Source organism: Emys orbicularis, chromosome 13, assembly GCF_028017835.1.
Source record: "Emys orbicularis isolate rEmyOrb1 chromosome 13, rEmyOrb1.hap1, whole genome shotgun sequence".
NCBI classification, from domain to species: domain Eukaryota; kingdom Metazoa; phylum Chordata; order Testudines; family Emydidae; genus Emys; species Emys orbicularis.
The window spans coordinates 27190519-27213359 of NC_088695.1; the positions used below are offsets into that span (position 1 = coordinate 27190519).

Consider the following 22841-nt stretch of genomic DNA (forward strand, 5'->3'; position numbering starts at 1 on the left):
AGGTTCACTCCCTCTGGGGCACCTGGCATTGGCCACTGTCGGTAGACAGATACTGGGCTAGATGGACCTTTGGTCTGACCCAGTACGGCCTTTCTTATGTTCTTATGTTCTTATGGTTCTCAACCTCCGGCCCACAGGCTCCTTGCAGCCCAATCAGCACAGAGCTGCAGCCCATGTGACAGCCTTAGGGCCATACAGGTAGTATTGGATGTAACCCACAATGGTAAAAAGTTGAGAACCACTGCTCTAGAGGAGGTATTGACACAGGCCATGCAGCAGCATCAATTTAGCAGGTCTGGTGAAGGTGTGCTAAATTGATGGAGAGCGCTCTGTACTCATCTTACTCTTCTCGGGGAGGTGAAGTTGGCAGGAGTGTTTGTGCACCTAAAGCGAGTATATGCTAAGCTGCATGCACATGTGACTGAAAATTTGGCCCATCACATATTAATCTTGACTGGCTAACTGGAAACCAATTGCCTGTTTTGGAATAGCCACAGCCAGCTACTGCTTAAAGGCGCAAGGTTCAAGTAGTATACTTAAGGTTATGATTTAGTCACAGAGGTTGTGGAACTCACGGAATCCGTGACTTCCAGCGACCTCTGACTTCAGCCTGCGGTGGTCGAGAGCTGCAGGGTCCCCCACCACCTGCGGGGGCAGGGAGCTGTGGGGTACCCCGCCGCCTCTGAAGCTCCAAGCCGCTGAGGGTGGCAGGGGGACGCCCGAACTCCCAGCCATGGTGGGGGAAACCCTGAGCTCCCAGCCCCCATGGGCAGCAGGGGACCCCCAGAGCTGCAGGGGTACTCAGGAGCCCCCAGCTGCTGCAGGCGGCTCCTAGCCCCTGCACAGCTGCCCCACTTCAAGTGGTGTGGGGACCTGCAGATCCCCATTTTGTCAGATATTTTTAGTAAAAGTCACAGACAGGTCACAGCTTCCATTAATTTTTCTTTTTTGCCGTGATCTGTCCATGACTTTTACTAAAAATATCTGTGACAATCTTAGCCTTAGTTATACTAGATACTAGCAGTTCTTTGTTTTAAGGAATGTGACTAAGGATGGAGCAGTCCAGTATAACCACACTCTTCTAGTAATGGTATATGCCACACTTTGGGGTAAATATATGCAAGTTATTACATCAAATATACAGAGAAGAGGTGGAGCCCCACTGCTGGAGCTAATTGATATTCACCATGGAAGTGTAAACATTACAGACTGTTTTCTTCAGGCTTTTATCATGTGTTGATTTGGCCAATGGTTTGGCATTCTGCCCAGTCTGAATGTGTGGTACAGTACAGATTTGGCACTTCCTGCCAACATGCTGTGTGACTTGCTGAAACTGAAATACTGCCAGCCGATTGCCTTACCGATTGCCAGCCAGGGACTCAATTAAGGGGCTACAAAACCCTTAGAATCATAGAAAGCAGATATGTAGAACTGGAAGGGGCCTTGAAAGGTCATGGAGTCCAGTCCCCCGCCTTCACAGCAGGACCAAGTACCGTCCCTGACAGATACCGTCCCTTGGTCTGCTCTGGTCCAGAGTTTGTGATCTGGAAGTCATTCACCTGAAATACTGCGGTTATGCAACAGCTGCTGAACCAACAAGTCTGCTGCAATATGAAGAGTGATTTCAGAATAAAGCCAGCTGTTTTCTTTTCATACCTCAGATCTCTGATCATTAATTACTCTTTCAAGCCCAAGGAGTAATGGAACTTCACTGTTCAAGCACTAAAAATGACAAATTCAGAATACATAAGAACTGAACAGGGTGCTAGGATTAGATTTGTAACTTACACTTTAGGTGTTCTCCTGCCCCAGAGAGCAGTTGATAGAATATATGAAATGTTCGTTCATCTTTGGCCTGACGAACAGCGCGAGACTTTTCCAACAAATCTGATCATGAATAGTCAAGGATCTTAAACTGCATTGTGCATCTTTTCATGAAAAATTCAAACATAAAATTGCACAAAGTGGGCTACATTAACAGCAGAATTATCATAAGATAAGTTTGGTGCTTGCTGTGTTGGATTTACACCCTCAAGAAGTGACAAACAATTATGATTCTTTTAACACATGTAACACAAGATCTCGCCCTTTCTATTCATTTTTTGCAGGAGACATATGAAAGCCTATTGAGAGGATCAGATAGGGATTTTTTTTAGGAAGCTCTTAAGTTCCCCCCCATGTGTTAATTTAGTAGTTAATTGGGGTTTGAGGCCTCCACTGCCAGGTCCTTTGCTTTGCTTGTTGCACAATTACAAGAAATGTTCTAACGTTACTCACACATACATAAAAGGAACACTAAGAAACTAGAATTAATTTTCATTATAACAACTTTCCTTACTCCCTCCTTCTGTATTTGTTGTAAGGTCTTTTCAAGAGGGAAAAATCCTTTCTTGAAAATCTCTTAAATGACAAACATCCTCATTGGAGTCAGTCAATTTACGTGGTAGCTCTCAGGTTCTGGTAAAGCCTAACACTGTTGTCTTCTAAAACAAAAGATGCACATAAAGGGGGAAAAGAGCTTTAAAAAAAAAATAATAAAAAATAAAAAATAAAAAAAGACAGGAAAATGCAGCTTCTCTCTGGTGATTAAAGTTTAGTTGCTGGAAGATCATAGGCACAGCACATAATCCAGTTAGCCCCTCCTGAACCACGCTTTAATCCCCTTTACTCTGGAAAAGTGTGGCTGGGTTGCTCTGATTTCCCCAACCAGTCTGTTGAAGGCAAGGTTTTTACTTAGATCAGACTACTTTGGAAACTCTTTCTAGTTTGTTATGAGCAGCTTGGTAGAGTGTTCGGGTTAGATTTGTCCATCCACCTAAACCAGACTCTTATTAGATAAAAGGAAAAGAGATGGGAAAACAGTAGGAGGAATAAGGTGGGGGGGGGGGGGCACTGACACTGCAGCAAGGAAAGGGGTCATCTGGCATCATCTGGTGCCTCCTCCTTATCTGATCTGTAAGAACATATTTGAGGATCCAAAAAGGTCAGAGTTATAAATCCCCAGGTACCAGAACATGGCAATGATCACCATGATGGTGATATTAGTTGGGAGAATGAAGATCCCAATACTGTCTAGCTGAATAAGTTACCAATTATTCCTCGGAAGTGTCCAAAAAGAGGGACAGGGAGAAGACACCATCAGACATGCTCAACCAATATAAATTTGATAGTTCACATATACACTTATTCTCATCTTAAGAAAATTCTGGTGTCTCAACAGTTTTTTGTAAGTTCACCCCAAGCCTTTAAAAGTCTCAATCGGAAATTTAAGCTTTAGTTTAAACCCACTCTGTTAAAATAGTTTTGGGGCTCCATTTTATAATCTCTCAGCAACTTTATTTAAACAGGTTTCAAAACACAGTCAAATTCAAAGTTTGAGTTTGTAATTCCAGCAAATTAACTTTTGGTGCTTGTTAGCTTTCCCTAATGTGAAAACAACCACCACCACTTACAATGGACAAGTTGGGATCCTAAAGAAACCATGCTTTCAATCAGTCTTTCAAAAAAATGTACAGCTGAATCCTCAAATTCCATTAAAAAAAAAACAGAAACAAAAAAACTTCTGTATGGCACTTGTCATTTCAAAAATGTTTTTTAAAAAAAGTTAGTGTTTACACATTCTCTCACTTTAAAGAGTTTAATAGTATTTAAACCATTTCTAAATTTCAAAGTTTGTGCAAATGGAGAGGTTGCTTCATACAGGATGCTGGACATAGATTAATTCCTTTCATTTTTCTATATTGAAATGAAGTGCAATACAAGTTTGTTTTATAAAGGATACAGGTAACCTATCAAATTAGCCCAGTAATGTATCATCTGGAACAAACCTTAACTTCTCTCTATTGGACATTAAATCCTCCAATTTTCATGAAGCTAAACAAAATAATTCCTCTCAGCTATTTAGACAATAAGCCTGGATTTTTACAGATACTTAAGAGTTGTAACGCCTACCTGATTTAGGCACTTGAGCCTTAATCCCATTCCTCCCGAGAGCACACTCAACTCTGAGACTAACACCCTGACTTTTCTATTACAATGCAACGAGAGCAACTTTCAACAAAACAAAATGGAATACTACAGACAAGTGTTCATCTGGAAGTATGGAAGAAATAGGAATCAAGACCAGTCAGCAAAAACTGAATCATTAGACTTCATATAACAAAAAGCATTGCACAGATGTAGTTAACAAAAATGGGACAGAAGTTGGCCTTGCAGCGCCCCCCACCCCCCGGATGGGCTGCCTATGCAACCCAAACGAGACTAAAATCATGCTTGTGACAATGGGTACACACACATGGCAGAGATCAGTTGATTAAGATGGTGCCATTTTCCACAGTGTCACTTTATGGAGTACTGGCTTACCTTAATTGGTTTTTCCAATAACCACCACCCAGTCATACCTTCAGAACAGTCAAAATCTAGCAGATTTCAAACAAAGTATTACATTTTCTGAAAACTTATTTCAGAGTAAAAAGGAAATTCTCAGACTTCTTGATAGTATGATAAACTGTTCTGAAACAAAGGGAGGATTGTGAGTCAAAGAAAGCATTCACACTGATACCTTATGTCACTAGGTTCAACAAATGTTATTTCCTGCAAATGTGTTAACGCTGCATTACAAAGAAGTCTAAGCAATACACAAAGTTGGAGAGACAAAAGGCTGAGTGAGTCACTTCATATTTTAACCGACATTGCACTGCTGAAGCAGGATACAGGTCTCGATGTTGGCCCCAACAATATAACCCGTAACATCGAAGTTAATTCTAATGAACTTGCCCTGGAAAACAAACAAAAAACAAAACAAATTTTTTTCAATTGCTAAAAACGAAGTTGTCCATATTAAAACATCTTTCCCATTTAAAAAGGCATACAGTAGAACCTCAGAGTTTACGAGCATCTCGGGAATGGAGAATGTTCGTAACTCTGAACAAAACATTGTGGTTGTTCTTTCAAAAGTTTACAACTCAACATTGACTTAATACAGCTTTGAAACTTTACTAGGCAGAAGAAAAATGCTGCTTTCCCTTTATTTGAGTAGTTTGCATTTAACACAATACTCTAGTGTATTTGCTTTCCCTCTCCTCCCACCCACCCTTGCTGGTGCCTGATTGTGTACTTTTGGTTCCAAATGAGGTGTGTGTTGACTGATCAGTTTGTAACGCTGATGTTCATAACATTGAAATTCTACAGTATTAGGTAACATTTGCATCAGTCTTAATAGGTGATAAGTATTTAATACAGATAATAGTGGCAAGATATCATTCGTTCACACCATTCATACACATTCAGTTGTATTCCATTAAAATATTGCAATCTACTATAAGGTGTGATGTACTGTAAAGAGACACTGCAGTTTTTCAGAGGCTCAAAATAAGGTGAGTGTGTAACCCAGATAGGCACCTTTTATATTGTTATGAAAGAAAGCCTTTACTAAAAGGTCATTTAATTTTAATGCTGATGAAAGGTGCTTAGTTGAAAGGTTGGCAACAGCAGTATAAACTTTCTCCTGAATGTGTCTCCATCCTGACTTGAAAGCACACCTCCAGTGGAGTGAATTCATTCTCTGCACCCATTCAAGTCACTCTGACAAGGTCATATCTACACTAGGGAAAGAAAAAGGTGTAATTTTTAAAATGAGATGGCTTTTCATAAATCCCCAGTTTAGACAAGATAGGTGATAGTTTGACCTCTATGCAACTGTTCAAGAGGAAACCACAACTTGCCTTGTCTACACTAGTTTTACAATGAGATGTGCCATCTTGTTGGCAATAAAACACATTTTCCTAGTATCAGAACATGTCTACAGTAAGTCAGTGGACGGTACAGAGTGCAACGTAGAGATGTGCCAAGTAGAAACTAGATTGAGATGACCAAATCCTTTGATATCGCATCTGCCATCTGTCATTCACATAGCACATGCCACACTTGGAGATAAAATCCTCAGTGCATCACGTGCGCCATCCAGTACCCCTAACATTATGGATTGCTTAGAAAGTCCAAAGTATGCACAGACTGGCATGCTTGGTTATCTTATTGCTCTATTGTAGAGTTTAAGTGGTTACAGGAAGAGTTATAGCACTGAGAGTAAACAATGCAACTCCAGTTAGGGACCTTATCTTCAAGTTGACTTCCTCAAATGATGTCTAAATCTGGGTTCCAATGTCTAACTTTCAGACACACATGCATGAAAACTGGGCCTAGAAGTACTGCAGAACAATGTCCTATTCACGTTTAAGTTTACTTCAAAGCCCCCAAAAATATGCCACTGTGCTCTGTTACTCATACAAAAATTTGTGGTTAAACTGGGAGAACTTCGGCCTCCACAACCGTGAATTTAGCACTGAAGCTTATTTTAAAATGTATGAAAGATGTGCTAGCTGTTAAGGGCCAGAGTTTGCTCTCAGACTTATCCCAGATATCATTGCACAGAAGATCAGAATACTCCATAAGCTCACTTTGGCATGATGGATGGTGAACATATCTGTTTCTTTCGTTAGGAAAAATATACAGCTTTCTGGAAATGTTAAGAATAAAAAGATGAATGAACTGACTTCTTGTTTAATTTATGTCAAAACAGATTAGATAGTCTGTACCACACTAGTAAGTCTACAGTGACAGCTTTTTGAAACTTAAGAGTAGATTCCACACCATCTGCTATAAGAACAGAATATTCCAGATATGCCGCTTAAATCTGAAAACACAGAAATACTATGAGTAGACTCGAGTCACTGATATTTAAGCAATAACTGAAAAAGCAGAACCTTCAAACCAGTGACTGGATGATAGGCTGTGCATTACTGAATTTATCAAACCACCAAGTGAACAAATAAAGGCTACTGGATCACAATGTATTTTCCAATTTGATAACTAGCTTAGTTCTGTTTACAACATACACAAGCAAAAAAGATGGCAAGAGACCTGTTCTGTGATGTCTGCAATCCCAAATTTGATTAAAACTACAACAAAAAGACTATAATGGGTAAAAAGATAGGGAAGTTGGGATTTTAATTCCTGGTATACTATCTAACATAAGAACTGTATATTTTGTAGGAGTGTAGGCCTGACAACCTCACTACAGTACTGTCTGCTATTACATTTCAGAAAGTTGGGAGAGGCTGCTGGTTTTTGTGCTAAGTAACAAGGCACTGCACTTCAAATCTAGAGATAAGAGAATTCATACTGCATTCTTCCCTTTGTGGGAGGATTGCTGTCATTTCCTTTTAAATCCTTATTATTGAAGACTATTGAAGGCACCATCTGGAGTGCATTATACTTACTCCTTTATAAAAATAATGCCAGAGTCACTTGAGTGACTATGTTCACAATGGCAATGCAAACTTAAAGGGAGAAAAAAAATGCAAAACAGATGCTTTACAGCTTTCATAAAAAGTATTTTCATTAAATTAGTAGTCTTCAAAGAATCCAAGAAATGGAATTACAGGGCAGCTGAAATCTGTTGATATTATAAAGTTTATATCCAACACATCTGAATACCAACCATTACTGTAAATAATGTGGCTTTAAGAATTCTCAGACTTGCATTTTTGTGGTGCCCTTCCTAGCTTCTGATTGATAGGAACTATTTAAAGGATCTAACCAAACAGTATAGGCCATAAAGCTGTTCAAACTGAATTCTTACTCAAAACTTCACCCCCGATTTTGTAAGACCGATATAAAAGTTCTATTTGCTCTGTAAAATTTAGTTTACACTTTAGCAAGAGCACAGCTTCTTTAATTTAATCAAATCCAGTTTTATTTTATATATTAAGAAGAGTTACTATCCATGCGTTGTCCTACCAGTTTGTAAAGTATAAGTGTAAAACCAAAGAAAGTGCTTTTTCTCTCCCCTATTGATATTTGAAAGACCTATAAAAACAGAAGGTCACATGGGAAACATTTTAAACTGACTACACGAGTGCTCTATGCATTTAACAAGACAACTCTCCAATCTTTCAATCATAATCTTAGATTTTACTCAACAGCAAGTGAAAAATCCACACAGAAGTATGATTTTTGTTTTTAAGTTGATAACCCTTTAAGACTGACACAAACCCATACAATTCTAAACCAAGTTGATAGCAAAACTGGATATTCAGTCATAACCAATTGGTGTCTTATAGCTATTCCTCCCCTTCTCTCACAACTTTAATTAGCTGCTATGGGCTCTCAAATGATATGCAGTTTGGTAATTCACTAACTACGCTGTACACAAGCCACAGTTCAGGTCTATTGTGTAATTACTAACTTGTGTCATAGGCTATGTGCAGGACACACTGCCATCTGGGGAAAGTTTACCACTACGCATCTCATGTAAACAGCACAATTGTCTACTCATGGATAGATGAGCCTAGGAGTTTTGTATTAAAGCAAGTGTTTGCCTAACACCACATTGTGACCATAGTATCTCTAGTAAATTAAATATGCTGGATACAGCATTGGAATAAGACTTCAAAGTTTCAGTATACAAACTTCAGTTGAACTCAAGAAGGTAGAGTGTAAAGGAAACTTCCAATACCAATAAGGTAGGTTCTCACAAACAGAGAGCTAGCCTACGAGTAGATAAAACGTATATTTTTGTGAACAAACATCCAGGTTTTGGTTTTGTTCTTTTTTTTTTTTTAAACTTACAAAACGGGAAGAGTTGTCATTTTTCACAGTCTTTGCATTCCCAAAGGATTCCAGAATGGGGTTCGCCTGCAGAAGCTGACGTTCCAGCTCCCCCTAAAAAAAACCACACAAACACAAAAGCAAACTTATATGAAACCCATGTGTATGTCAGACTGTCCCTGATTCTGTTTCCCTTCTGATCATTTTACCCCAAGTGCCTGACAAGATCTTCAAACACATTGCCTCTTATTTGTTTGATTCCTTGCTCTGTTGACACTCTTCACTGGAAAAGAGAAGATGGCATCTATTGTATAGAAAAGTGACTGAGCTTGGGTGGGCTGATGTTAAAAACACTGAACATAAAAAGGTGAATTCAAGTTCAGGGCAAATGAATTAGGCACAGAAGTCAGAATAAAGCCCATATGCTATTTTTTGCAGGGGAAAAACAATTTGACAAAGTAATGAATAATCTTTGGATTTCTGTGTAAGTTGTTTCTGCAAATTAGAGCTTTAGGACTGTTAATGATCAGTATCTAAACCAGGATCATATAGGACAGCAGGTGCTTAAGCATACACCATCAGTCAGCAAGCTATTGAGTCTCATAGCTAACTGGAGATTTTGGACAAAATTTGTGGTATTTCCATATATTTTGAGCTGGAGTAAGGAGGACACAAATGGCATAAGTGAAGTTGAATAATGCCAAATTGTAAGATTAATTATTTTCAAACTTAAAAAGCAAGTCAACATATGCGGTACCTAGCTGTACTATTATTTATGACATCCAATTGTTTTAAAGCTTGCTGCCTATTAAAAGATCTGACTAGTATAACCAGGTCTGTGCTGCATCCATGAGCCCTTAAAAGTAGCAAGTGTGTGGGAAGATGTGATACTATTTCCTTGCCCAGAAAGATGGGAACAAAAAGTGGAATTGTGTCTCTGGAATGCAATCACAAAATTAGTGTTCATAAATCTGCTTTTTCCAATCATTTACCATTTATAGCACATGGAGGAGTAAAACTCCTGGACTGAATGAACAACTGACAATGAGAGACATCACACACCTTTGTTAGTCCTTACATATGTCAATGATTATACAAACTATTTTTTAAAACTCACTTTGATTAATGCCTGTTAGAGGCTTTTATTTTTAAGTTGTAACATATATCAGATTTGCTGAAAACTGATTCCTGCTCGTTCTTGATCTGTTACTTGACCTCAGGTAGACTGCTCAAAGTTTGATCCACTTCAAAAATTAGATTTCCTTTCTAACTGTATATCTTTTGAATTCTAGAGTTCCTAAAAAAATTCAGAGTATTCTCCCAGACTAACCACTGAACATTTACAGAGGACACACACAAATATTGTACTCCGTTCCCAGTGTTTTAGAAAGAAAAAGAAAAAAGTGTTCCTCAACACTGTACCAACAAAACAGAAACCAACTTGGAGAAAAATTTTTAGCACCCTACTCAGTGTAGTGGTTGTAATACTAGTCTATCTTTTTTATATACACTGTAAATCGATTGTTCAGAATCTCTGATCCATACAAGGTAGTGGGCAGCATCTTGTTCATGTTTTTGCGCCTTCATCGTTAGCAGATGTCCGGGACAGTTAGACAGAGAACCCTGCTCACCCGTTTGTATTCAGCATGAAACAGACTAAATTAAATATGTGAAATAAAATAAGCCAACGCCTTTCACAAAAGGATGCACACAAGCTGTTGTTCATTGAAGCTCACTGATATTTCAGGTTCTACTTAGCCTGGAAACAAAAGATATTGGTTTCAAAATTTTGACCTAATGACAGCACACTGCGTTACCACTGAACACACGGGTACTACATACCTGTGCTGTACATACTTCAAAGTCTACCTAAGAGAAACCAAAGTAAAAATATTGGAAGCACAAAGAAATGGTTTGGTCTGATAAGGGGAAACATTTGCATTATATATAATTTCAGAATGACCTGAAATGCAAAAGCCTCCAATTTGGTTTGGAGAGACTATATTGACACTTATTTATGGAGAGTGGTTGATCTCTGTTCAGGGGATTTTGAATGTTTGAAGTACACAGATTGGGAAAACTGTTAAGTTCTAATTCTGCTTTCTACTGATTTGTCACTGTTCTTTAAGAATCAGGATAGGAGTGGTGAGGAATGGTAAAGAGGAGAAACTTGATTACAGCCTAAAAAGCTAGAATGTTTTTTCCTAGTTGAAGTTTTTGGTATTCATGACGAGATAAGAAGGAATTTATCACAGATTACTAAACAACTCACTCATACTTAAGTATTCTCTTCATTAAATTTTAAAATAGTTTTAAATTATAGACTAAATTCATTTAATTTTATGAAATCAATTATCCTATTCAGAAACATTCCACAGAGATTTTAGAACGAAGGCAAGATTGGGCTAGATTCCCCTACTTATACAGTCAAATAGATCTTGGAAAAAGCAGCATCAAGATTGTGAAAAGTGAAGTCATGCAATAATTCATGCAGATCAATAGAGCAATGTTAGAGCAAGGACAAGAGATACGGTTATCTCAGTTTTAGAAAACCAGCATCCCAGTGATTTGGTTCATTGTGAAATCTGGGTGAGAGACAGGGAGCTACATGCTACTCACATACAACAGGGATCCACTCTGTAGTTCAAAATGACAGTGAAACAAAATGTTAATGGTTATGATTTATGCAATATACCAACAATTCCGGATTAGAATTTAAAATACTCCTATTGACACATTTAAAATATGAACATAATTGGACATTTTTTAATCCTGATGTGAACAGGTCCATTGGCAAAAAAAGCAATCCATCCAAACATTATTCATTAGTTTCTGGTTTTACAACAAAGAAACACTTGAGTAAAGACTTCAAGTAAAATTTCAGAATTGCTCATGTCCTGTTGATTTTCAATGAGATTTAGGCACTTAAATACCTATGTATTTTGAAAGTGGGACTTAAGTGCTTTTGAAAATGTTACCTTTATCTAACCCTGGTGACCATGATAGACACACCCTTACCTCCTGAAAGCAGTGATTAGAGCAGTGGTTCTCAAACTTTTGTATTAGTGACCCCTTTCACACAGCAAGCCTATGAGTGCGACCCCCCTTATAAACTAAAAACTCTTTTATATTTAACACTATTATAAATGCCAGAGGCAAAGCGGGGTTTGGGGTGGAGGCTGACAGCTCACAACCCTCCAAGTAATAACCTTGTGACCCTCTGAGGGGTCACAACCCCTAGTTCGAGAACCCCTGGATTAGAGTGTATACTTTGTCTGGTGTGCTTTTCCCTCTGCATTAGGGAGTCCTAACTTTACCCTTAACTCCCCATTTCTGCTAATTAAAGCAGTAGAGATCACAGCACTTTCTGTAGATAGGAGTCTAGACAGCCCCACTGACAGCTCAGCAGTGCTCCATCAGGTCATAAGAACGGGGAAGGGTTAAACCTCAATCATTATTGCTTGCCTACCCCTTCCTCTGTCAGGAATCAGAGAGGATCATCCTCATGACAATTCCAGACAGCCTGAGAAACAAGAGTAGCTCAAGCACACTCTGAAGATTTCAACCCATACAGGACTGAGCAGCCACTAAGCTGTTGGGTCAGGTTATAGTAAGTCATGGCAGATTTTGCACTTTAGAGGAAGTCTTGGTTTTCCCACACCCTGTACTGTTGTGAAGAATATCATATCAATGTGTAACCTGAGTGGCTATAAAACATTCAAGCACCCAAGCTTTTAGGATTAATGTGCATTTAATTTCCATTAGTTTAATTTAAATAATTTCTTTATCACATCACTTAATAATGCCAAAGCATTATGCATTAAAATCTCCACAGTACATTTACCAAGGGCACACAGTGAGGTGGAGGATTTAAATTGGTGGTAAAGATGGAGCTTTTGCTTCAGGACCGATTAGGGTTGCCAACCCTACAGGATTGGCCTGGAGACTCCTGGAATCAGCAACTATCTCCCAGTGACTATTGAAAGCAATCCGGAAAATTTTAATAATGTCATTTTCTTAAAATATCCTATGTCATGTTGGGGGGGAGGAGGGAGGGAAATCAATCTCCTGGAATAGCTTCAATCATTGTTGGCAACTCTAGGACAGATAGATACCAGATTTTATCCTGGAGCATTGCAAGCTAGTTTAATTCAAAGTCTGTTACCAGTCAGTGCTTTTGTACAAAATGAATAATACATTTTGCTAAGATTACTTAGCTGTATACCTGTACTAGTCTGTCACCACTTCATGATAAACATGCCACCAAATTAGTAGTATACAGACATTTAAAATTGATCGCTCATCTCGTCATACAAAAATAGTTGGAAAAATACGAATTAATCCATATAAACTTAGAAGCATAAAGAAAAACACTTGCCTGATGTTTCACGGGTTTAGGTGATTCGGGCTGTTCATTGCAAACAAACAAATGCAAGTGTTAGCAAGTCTGCATTTTTCCAGCTGCAAGCTATACTCCATGTTAATTATACATGTTAGTTCAACCAAACACTCAGTTCATCGAAGTGGTTTTACCCAGTTACTGTAGCTAGAAGCAGAGCTATTATATTTCATTAGTCATGTCCTACTAAATTTTCTTATGCATATTCAAAGAACTAATGCCATATGAAGTACACTTGCCAGAGAGTAAGTCTTCCCTCATACATACTGGCATTTATGGCCTAACAGGCAACTGCAGAGGCAAGAATTTAACTAGTTGCTGTATACATATACTTTCTCAGTAATGCCAGCTAAAAATAACTAAAATAAAATTGAGTTCTTTCTCTGCAGGCTTAATCACTGGACATTATATTTGTTCAGCAGTATGGCATTCAGCATCCTTCTAAAGAAGCTAGCCTGGTCCTAAGAGATACCAAGAGAAAGGGTCTGAGCACTTGCTTCTCCCCAACCTCCCCAGAAAGGAGGTTTTTGCTGACAATTCCTTTTTAGAATTAAATGTGCAACCTTCTATCTTGGTCTCACACTAGAAGAGCAGGGGGGTTCAAGAGTGATTTTTCTCCCTAGGAGAAAGTGAATGTTGTTGGAAGACACTTACTTGGACTTAGAGGGAGAAAATGCTGTCAAAATATGAGAGTACTGTGTAGATGTAGTAGAAATTTTCCAAATTTTTATTTTGACAGAAAACAAGATCAATTCTTGGGGAAATTTTTGCAAAATAAAAAAATAAAATCTAATTTTTTCAGCCAGCTCTAGTACTATGTAAGGCCTGATCCTAAAACCTTTGCTCACAGAGGACACAAAAGGGCTGCAAGTTCAGGCCCTCAAAAATCAAAAAAGAGACCATTTTAAATCTTACTGTAAAACAGCCCTTGATTACACTAGAATTTTAATTAATAAATAAATAAAATAAAATACCAAGCCAAAGGCATGCTATGAAATCTACGTCCAAAATTTCCAAAGCACTGAAGAAGTTATTTCATAGCAAGGAAAAAATGTCTCTAAAGATGTTCTTAATCAAGCAAGCAAGCTGCTCATTCAGTTCGAGGTTTTGTTCAACTTAAAACAAACAATCAGCAAGTCCTATTAACATGCCTCATGATGCAATAGCAACACTATAGGCTGGTCTAAACCAGATCTTGAACTGAAATACATTAATACCACTTCACTCTTACATAGCTCTTTATCAGTAAATCTCAAAGGAATTAAATTAAACCATTTTAGTTATTTAGCTACAAATCTAAGTGGACAATTATTTTAGAATAGAGGTGGCTAAAGTCCGTTTGTTACCAGCTTTACAAACACTTTTATTCTGAAGCTGGCAACAAATTGACTTTAGCTAAATCAACTTTAGCCACCTTAATTCCAAAGTGTCCACTGATCTGCATAAGCAAAACCCATTTAGTTAAAACCACTGCAAGCCTGTGTGTGGACCAGCCCTATGTTAAAGGCTTTGGACTCCTTTAAAAAAAAAAAAAAAAATTAGTTTTACATTTGGCAAAAACAAATTTTGCCAATTTCTCTTTTCATTAATGCTTCCCACTTGAATTAGATTTATTGAAAGATGTTACTGTACTTAAATAAAATATTCCTGGTCAGAAAGGCCTCCTGCCCTCCTAGTCCCCAAAAGACTCCCTGATCTGGTTAACTGTTGCAAGCTTATATGGAGCCATGCCCCTAATTCTCCTCCATTTCCCTCCCTCCACCACAAGTTTATAACCTCTGCACTGACTATTTAAAATACCATGGAAGCACACAAACATTCTATAAATTTGTCTTTTCTCCATTTTTGGAATTGTATATCAAAAAGCCACATTAAGAGAACATTAATGTTGCAAAATTAAGCCTTCCAAAAAAGTTAACCTGAATTCTGGCATTTCCTATCTATGATCATATAATGAAAGATTGCAGTTACTTTTCCTACAAGTCTCTGTGCTATTCATTGCACAGAATGGACCTGTGCACCTTCTACCCAGCTAGTCCCAGGTCCCCTTGACCTCTTCCAACAGCTCCTCACCCATCTGTCCTGTCCCCTCTCCCAGCCTCCCGTTATTCCCTCCACCAGCTCCCAGTCTGGCCCACTCTGTTCGCTGCTGGCACACACTCAATAGAGAATAAATATGCCTGATTCGGAGTCACGGACGGCACAAGAGACAAGCTCCCTGCTTTGAGTTCTGGTGCCTGGCCACCATGTACAGGGAAAGTCCCGCTTTGCCCCTGCAGCTCTAGGCTGGAGCGTAGTCATAGAAATGTAGGGCCGGAAAGGACTTTAAGAGGTCATCTAGTCCAGCACCCTGTGCTGAGACAGGATTAAGTAAATCGAGAACCACCCTGACAGACATCTAACTTGTTCTTAAATGCCACCAATGAAAAGGATTCTGTGGCTTAAGTAACCTGTTCTAGTGCTTAACTATCCTGATAGTTAGAAAGTTTTCTTCTAATATCTAACCTAAATCTCCCTTACTGCAAACTAATCAGATTACTTTCTTGTCCTACCCTTGGACATGGAGAACAATTGATCACTGACCTCTTTATAACAACTTTTTACGAAGTTAAAGACTGTTACATTCCCCTTTTGTCTTCTCTTGACAATTCTTTCAATCTTTCTCCATAGGTCAGGTTTTCTGCCTTTTATCATTTGTGTTGCTCTCCTCTAACTTGTCCACATCTTTCTTAAAGTGTGGGACCCAGAAGTGGACACAGTACTCCAGCTGAGACCTCGCCAGAACCAAGAAGAGTGGAAGTTACCTCTCATCTTAATTCAATATGATGCCACATACGACACTCATGTTAATACAACCCAGAATAACATTTGCCTTTATTATAACAGTCCCACACTATTAACTCACTCAATTAGTGGCCCATTGTATATCCCCTTTTCTGCAATACTGCTACCTAGTCAGCTACTCTCCATTTTGTATTTGAAATTCAATTAAGACAAGTACTACACCTAAGAAGGAAAAAATCAAATGCACATTTTATTGATTGCAAACAAATTCTCCAAATTGTCTTGGTCATTTTCAATTCTGTTCCTCCGAAGTGCTTTCAACCCCTTCCAGTGTGCTCAGCTGCTAGATGGGGATACTGCACATGCAGCCTGGCTACCACTAGGAGCTGTGAAGGGCTGGAGTGTCCTCCATGCAGACTGAATATTCAGAGGTTATTAGGGTGACCAGATGTCTGGTTTTCTACCAGAACACCTGGTCGAAAAGGGACCCTGGCGGCTCCGGTCAACAGCCCCGTTGGTGGTGCTAAGGGTCCGGTCGGCGGCAGAGTTAAGGCAGGCTAGTCCCTACCTGTCCTGGGGGCACCGTGCTGCACCCTGGAAGTGGCTAACAGGTCTGGCTCCTAGGCGGGGGGGAGGACGCAACAGGACTCTGCACGCTGCTGGGGGGGGGGGGGGGTGTGCTTGCGGCCGAGAGCAGCACGCGCCACAGAGCCTCCTGTCCACCCCCACCCCATGAGCCGGACCTGCTGGCCACTTCTGGGGTGCAGCATGGTGCCCCAGGATAGGCAGGCAGCCTGCCTTAGCCTCCCCCCCCCCCCCCCCACTGTGTCACTGACTGGGAGCCACTCGAGGTAAGCCCAACCCACAGCCCTGAGCCCCTCCAAACCTGGAGCCCCCTCCTGCATCCCAAACCCCTCACCCCTGGCTCCAGCCCAGAGCCAGCACCTCCAGTCCAGAGCCCTCACCCCTCCCACACCCCAACCCCCTGCCTGAACCCACAGCCCTCTCCCACATTCCGAGTCCCTCAACCTCCACCTGGAGCCCCCTTCCTGCACCCATGGGGGACAGCGAGCCAGCCACCAGGGAGGGGGAAATGTAGTGAGCGGGGGCGAGGCCTCAGTGTTCGGTTTTGTGCAAATGGAAAGCTGGCAACTCTAGGTTATAGTTGCTGAACTATAAGTCTCTAAACTCTTTGAAAACAAAATCTGTTTCCAGATGCTTGGTAGGAGCTTGCTAGAGCTTCACCGCTATATCTGAAAAGTCTATCTCCACTGAGCATGCTCCAGCCTCTCAGCTCCCACATGCTACCAGACTGCACGTGTGTGCCATCCCCACAGAGCTACTGAGCATGCTGGAGGTCAGGACTTTTCCAACAACTGCAGCTCCTGGCTGCTGTGGGCCAAGGTAGAGCTGGGTACCAAACAAAGAATAAGGAGCTGGTATCTTCTATGCTCTCTATGGCCTGTCCTGCTGGTGCTCAGGCAGCACAGAGGAGGAAGGGGACACTCAAATGCAGAGAGAACAAGAGCTGGATGGAGTGGGGGGAGAAAGGGGCTAGAAGAAGAGTAGATTGAGACAAAAAGCCAGGGAGAGTAGACTAGTTGGGCAAGAAGACTGCAAGCCAGGAGAGGGAAGAAAAAGAGAAAGAAGAGATTAGATGAAGATTGGGACTGCAAAAAAGCAGGGGTAGGGAGAAGGCAGGACAAAGTACAGGTTGGAGGGGGAAATGGGCAGAAGGGTCTGTGCCCACCAGAGCACACTCTTCTCCAGAACCTCGAAAGGAACAAGATCCCAGAATCTCACTGTTTTTCTGCTGTTGACAAATATCTATGAAACCCAAAGGCAGAATATACATTTCATCCCCTTTTGGTGCTAGTCCACACAGTGGGTGACACTGCTATTATCCAGTTTCAGAGTAGCAGCCGTGTTAGTCTGTATCCGCAAAAATAGGAGTACTTGTGGCACCTTAGAGACGAACAAATTTATTTGAGCATAAGCTTTCATGGGCTACAGCCTGCTTCATCCAATGCATCTGATGAAGTAGGCTGTAGCCCACGAAAGCTTATGCTCAAATAAATTTGTTAGTCTCTAAGGTGCCACAAGTACTCCTGTTCTTCTTACTGCTATTCTCAGTTACTCCCTTTGCTTAAAGAGCAGGGGTATGTGTGATGGATCTAAAAGGTTCCAACCTGGTGATGAACCATATGGATTTCAATGACAACACATGATGGAATTTGTTTCTTAAAATCCTACGTAATTAATCTCTAGGAAATGCCAGAGTTAAGGCTGACTGTGCAACTTTAATTCAGCTCCCTTGTGCATATGCATTTGATACAGTCTTTAATTACATTATCTCAAACTAATTTTTCCACAGAACCCACGCTGCCTCATTCAGTGCATAGTATGGACAGCTCTCACTGAATAAACAGCTATTCAATATTTTGTTTTTATCCTTGTTGTTCAACGTGTATCCCCATGCCTTATTTACTGCACACTATTCAAACCCTGCTCTGACTACAGAATTAACTTCCGTGACACTTTTTTACAGTGCAAATCACACAAGTGAACTAATTTATCTTTACAACACCTCTGAAGTGAGGGGGTATTACCCCCATTTTACAGAAAGGGAGCTGAGGCACACAGAGATTAAGGTACGAAGTGTCACAGGTTTTGGATGCCTAATTTGAGACACCTAGGACCTGATTTTTTTTCCCCCCAGAGTACTTAGCATTATATAGCACATTATATATTTAAAGCCCAGCTCCCACTGACTTCAGTTTACAGCTTCAGTGCTCAAGGTCTCAAGCTGGGCATCTGGAAAATGAACACCACAATTAATGACCACCTATGAAGTGTTTGGTTTTATGTGACTTGACTAGCATCAGATAGGAATTCAGTGGTGGCGCAGGACTAGAATACCATTCTCTAACTCAGATATGAACTACCTTAACCATGAGACTGTCCTCTCTCTTCCTAAAATCCCCTGATGCATTCACTACACTCCCAAATTCCTCAAATGAGAAAAAAGTCTTACAAACAGCCTCCTTCACTACATAACCGTGATTCCCCTCACTATCGGTCCATCCTGTGCACTGAATGAGGCAGGGGTCCTGTGGAAAGATCGTATGCAGTCATGTAATTAAAAACCACACCATAACGCAAGGGCAGGCAACCTATGGCACGCGTGCCGAAGGCGGCACGTGAGCTGACTTTCAGTGGCACTCACACTGCCCGGGTCCTGGCCACCGGTCCAGGGGGCTCTGCATTTTAATTTAATTTTAAATGAAGCTTCTTAAACATTTTAAGAACCTTATTTACTTTACATACAACAATAGTTTAGTTATATATTATAGAAAGTTATAGACTCCTAAAAATGTTAAAATGTATTACTTGCACGCAAAACCTTAAATTAGAGTGAATAAATGAAGACTCGGCACACCACTTATGAAAGGTTGCTGACCCCTGCCATGACGCATACACACAAGGCAGGCAAATTATGGTTGCACAGGCAGCCTTATTCTGGCATATCCTAAACCATGGAGTGCTAGATTTTGCAATCTTAATGTTCTTTTAATGCAGTGTGAGCACACAGGCAAAATATACAGATAAACTGATGAACTCCCTTCCCTTACCTCTTCCTACATCTGTCTAGTGTAATGCAGCTTTACTCCTGACACCCTGCCTCCAGCTCAGTATAAGCCAATAGAGAACAAGAATCAAGCCATAAAGCATCAAAGAGATGAGTGGATTACCATGTACAGTAAAAGTCAGACTCTAGCAAAGTATTTTTCCCCAATATTTTTAATACATAATTTTTTTTTACTTCAGTTAAATTCCCTGTGAGTGCTGGACTTTGCAATCCCAATATTTTTCTTTAAAAAAAAAAAAAAAAAAGTCTAAAAGTTATGTTGCTTTATGCAACCTTGATTCTGCTCCCCTCCTTTATACGTATTAGGACATGGATTACAAATTGCATCTTCCTACATTTTTCACAGGACCCCACCTCATTCACTGCTCACAACAGACAGTACAGTACTTGGTGAAAGAGATAGGTGTTTAAAATTTCTTTTGATCCTCATCCTTCAGTGTGTGCAACTCCATGCCCTTTTACTATTCACCATCCGAAGTTTTACACCTAATAAAAAAATTACTTTCGCTACCAGCTCTTTTATGGCAATTACTGCAATATCCAAGTGCCATAAACACTATTAAATGAATTTATCCCCTGTGAGATACAAAAGTTGTATTATCCCATTTTACTCATGGGAATTCAGGCAAAAAGAGATTAAGATCAAAATTCACAGAAGTGTCCTCTAATTTTTGAGTGATTGGGAATCCAACCCGACACCAACAGTATGTTTCCCCCCACACACAGTACTTAAACGTCTTCATAGCACTTCATACATTCAAAGCATTGTACAGACATTAACTAATCAATCTTCACAGCATCCCTGTGAGATGTGGGCAATTTTACAGATGGGGAAAACAGAAAACGGAGATGTGACTTGCGTAAAGCCAAACTGTACGTCAGTGGCAGAGCCAGGATTGTCCATAATCAAAAACTTTTAAATGAAGTAATTAAGTTTGAGCAATTGTGACATTTTCCCAAAGCAAAAAGTCACATTATACCTCTTAATCATGCCCTAATGCCTCCATGGCATGACAAGACTCAAATACCACAAGGAACTTCCTTCTGCTTGTAACTGACAAAAACACTACACATAACACAGGGAGATTAATGTGCTACACAAACATAGGCACCAACTCTGTGGGTGGAGCACCCATGGAAAAAAAATTAGCATCCACCAGCAGCCAGCTCTCGGGCCCCCCGGTGCCTCCTGTCCACCGGGGTCCCGTCGATCAACTCCTCTTCCTCCCTCCCAGTGCCTCCCGCCCGCCACCATCAGCTGTTCTGCAGTATGCAGGAGGTGCGGGGAAGGAGTGGGCGGGAAGAGGTAGGATGGGGGTGGACAGACATCAGGATATGCTTCTATGGGCACAACATTCTGAAGAATCAGAGCAGGCTGGGCAGAGGGGACAGAGGGACGGTGAAGACATTTGGCAGCACGTGACCTCCAGAAGACGGAGAAGCGTCCATGTACCAGCAATGGAGATACAGGTGAGCAACCGTTTTCATGTTCTCTCCACAGGTACTAATGCAGAGAGTGGACTAGATGATACATCTGAGGGAAGGGAGCAGAAGGAGACTCCACCAATTGGAAGGCATGAGATGCACTGTCCTAGGGATGGGGGTTCTACGACCACCAGTCCCAAGAGAGGGAGACAGGTGGTGGTGGTCGGGGACTCCCTCCTCAGGGGGACTGAGTCATCTATCTGCCGCCCCAACCGAAAAAAACGAGAGGTCTGCTGCTTGCCAGGAGCTAGGATTCACGATGTGGCGGAGAGACTGCTGAGACTCATCAAGCCCTCGGATCGCTACCCCTTCCTGCTTCTCCACGTGGGCACCAATAATACTACCAAGAATGACCTTGAGCGGATCACTGCAGACTACGTGGCTCTGGGAAGAAGGATAAAGGAGTTTGAGGCGCAAGTGGTGTTCTCGTCCATCCTCCCTGTGCAGGGAAAAGGCCAGGGTAGAGACCGTCGAATTGTGGAAGTCAACGAATGGCTACGCAGGTGGTGTCGGAGAGAAGGCTTTGGATTCTTCGACCATGGGATGGTGTTCCAAGAAGGAGGAGTGCTAGGCAGAGACGGGGTCCACCTAACGAAGAGAGGGGAAAGCATCTTCGCAAGCAGGCTGGCTAACCTAGTGAGGAGGGCTTTAAACTAGGTTCACCGGGGGAAGGAGACCAAAGCCCTGAGGTAAGTGGGGAAATGGGATACCGGGAGGAAGCACGAGCACAAGAGTGCAAGAGGGGAGGACTCCTGTCTCAGGCTGAGAAAGCGGGACAATCAGCGAGTTATCTTAAGTGCCTATACACAAATGCAAGAAGCCTGGGAAACAAGCAGGGAGAACTGGAAGTCCTGGCACAGTCAAGGAACTATGATATGATTGGAATAACAGAGACTTGGTGGGATAACTCACATGACTGGAGTACTGTCATGGATGGATATAAACTGTTCAGGAAGGACAGGCAGGGCAGAAGAGGTGGGGGAGTTGCATTGTACGTAAGAGAGGAGTATGACTGCTCACAGCTCCGGTATGAAACTGCAGAAAAACCTGAGTGTCTCTGGATTAAAGTTTAGAAGTGGGAGCAACAAGGGTGATGTCGTGGTGGGAGTCTGCTATAGACCACCAGACCAGGGGGATGAGGTGGACGAGGCTTTCTTCTGGCAACTAGCAGAAGTTACTAAATCGCAGGCCCTGGTTCTCATGGGAGACTTCAATCACCCTGATATCTGCTGGGAGAGCAATACAGCGGTGCACAGACAATCCAGGAAATTTTTGGAAAGTGTAGAGGACAATTTCCTGGTGCAAGTGCTGGAGGAACCAACTAGGGGCAGAGCTCTTCTAGACCTGCTGCTCACAAACCGAGAAGAATTAGTAGGGGAAGCAAAAGTGGATGGGAACCTGGGAGGCAGTGACCATGAGATGGTCGAGTTCAGGATCCTGACACAAGGAAGAAAGGAGAGCACCAGAATACGGACCCTGGACTTCAGAAAAGCAGACTTTGACTCCCTCAGGGAACTGATGGGCAAGATCCCCTGGGAGAATAACATGAGGGGGAAAAGGAGTCCAGGAGAGCTGGCTGTATTTTAAAGAATCCTTATTGAGGTTGCAGGAAAAAAACATCCCGATGTGTAGAATAAGCCAGGCAACCAGCTTGGCTTAACAGTGAAATCCTTACTGATCTTAAATGCAAAAAAGAAGCCTACAAGAAGTAGAAGATTGGACAAGTGACCAGGGAGGAGTATAAAAATATTGCTCAGGCATGCAGGAGTGAAATCAGGAAGGCCAAATCACACTTGGAGTTGCAGCTAGCAAGAGATGTTAAGAGTAACAAGAAGGGTTTCTTCAGGTATGTTAGCAACAAGAAGAAAGTCAAGGAAAGCGTGGGCCCCTTACTGAATGAGGGAGGCAACCTAGTGA

The 22841-nt window shown here is 41.2% G+C and overlaps 1 protein-coding gene across 5 annotated transcripts in view; it reads right to left on the reverse strand.

The window, feature by feature from the left end:
* The window catches only part of MYH10 (myosin heavy chain 10), a 153228-nt gene that overhangs the window by 63258 nt on the left and 67129 nt on the right, over positions 1 to 22841 (reverse strand). For 2 of the 5 annotated variants that reach the window (XM_065415573.1, XM_065415570.1), the window contains exons 5-8: positions 12986 to 13015; positions 8629 to 8721; positions 4714 to 4777; positions 1789 to 1887 (exon numbers count right to left, since the gene is read on the reverse strand). In XM_065415573.1, the coding sequence (XP_065271645.1) occupies positions 1789 to 1887; positions 4714 to 4777; positions 8629 to 8721; positions 12986 to 13015 (286 nt within the window). Of the gene's footprint in view, positions 1 to 1788; positions 1888 to 4713; positions 4778 to 8628; positions 8722 to 11226; positions 11245 to 12985; positions 13016 to 22841 lie in introns of all 5 variants that reach the window. The other 3 variants (XM_065415571.1, XM_065415572.1, XM_065415574.1) reach the window with 2 other exon arrangements.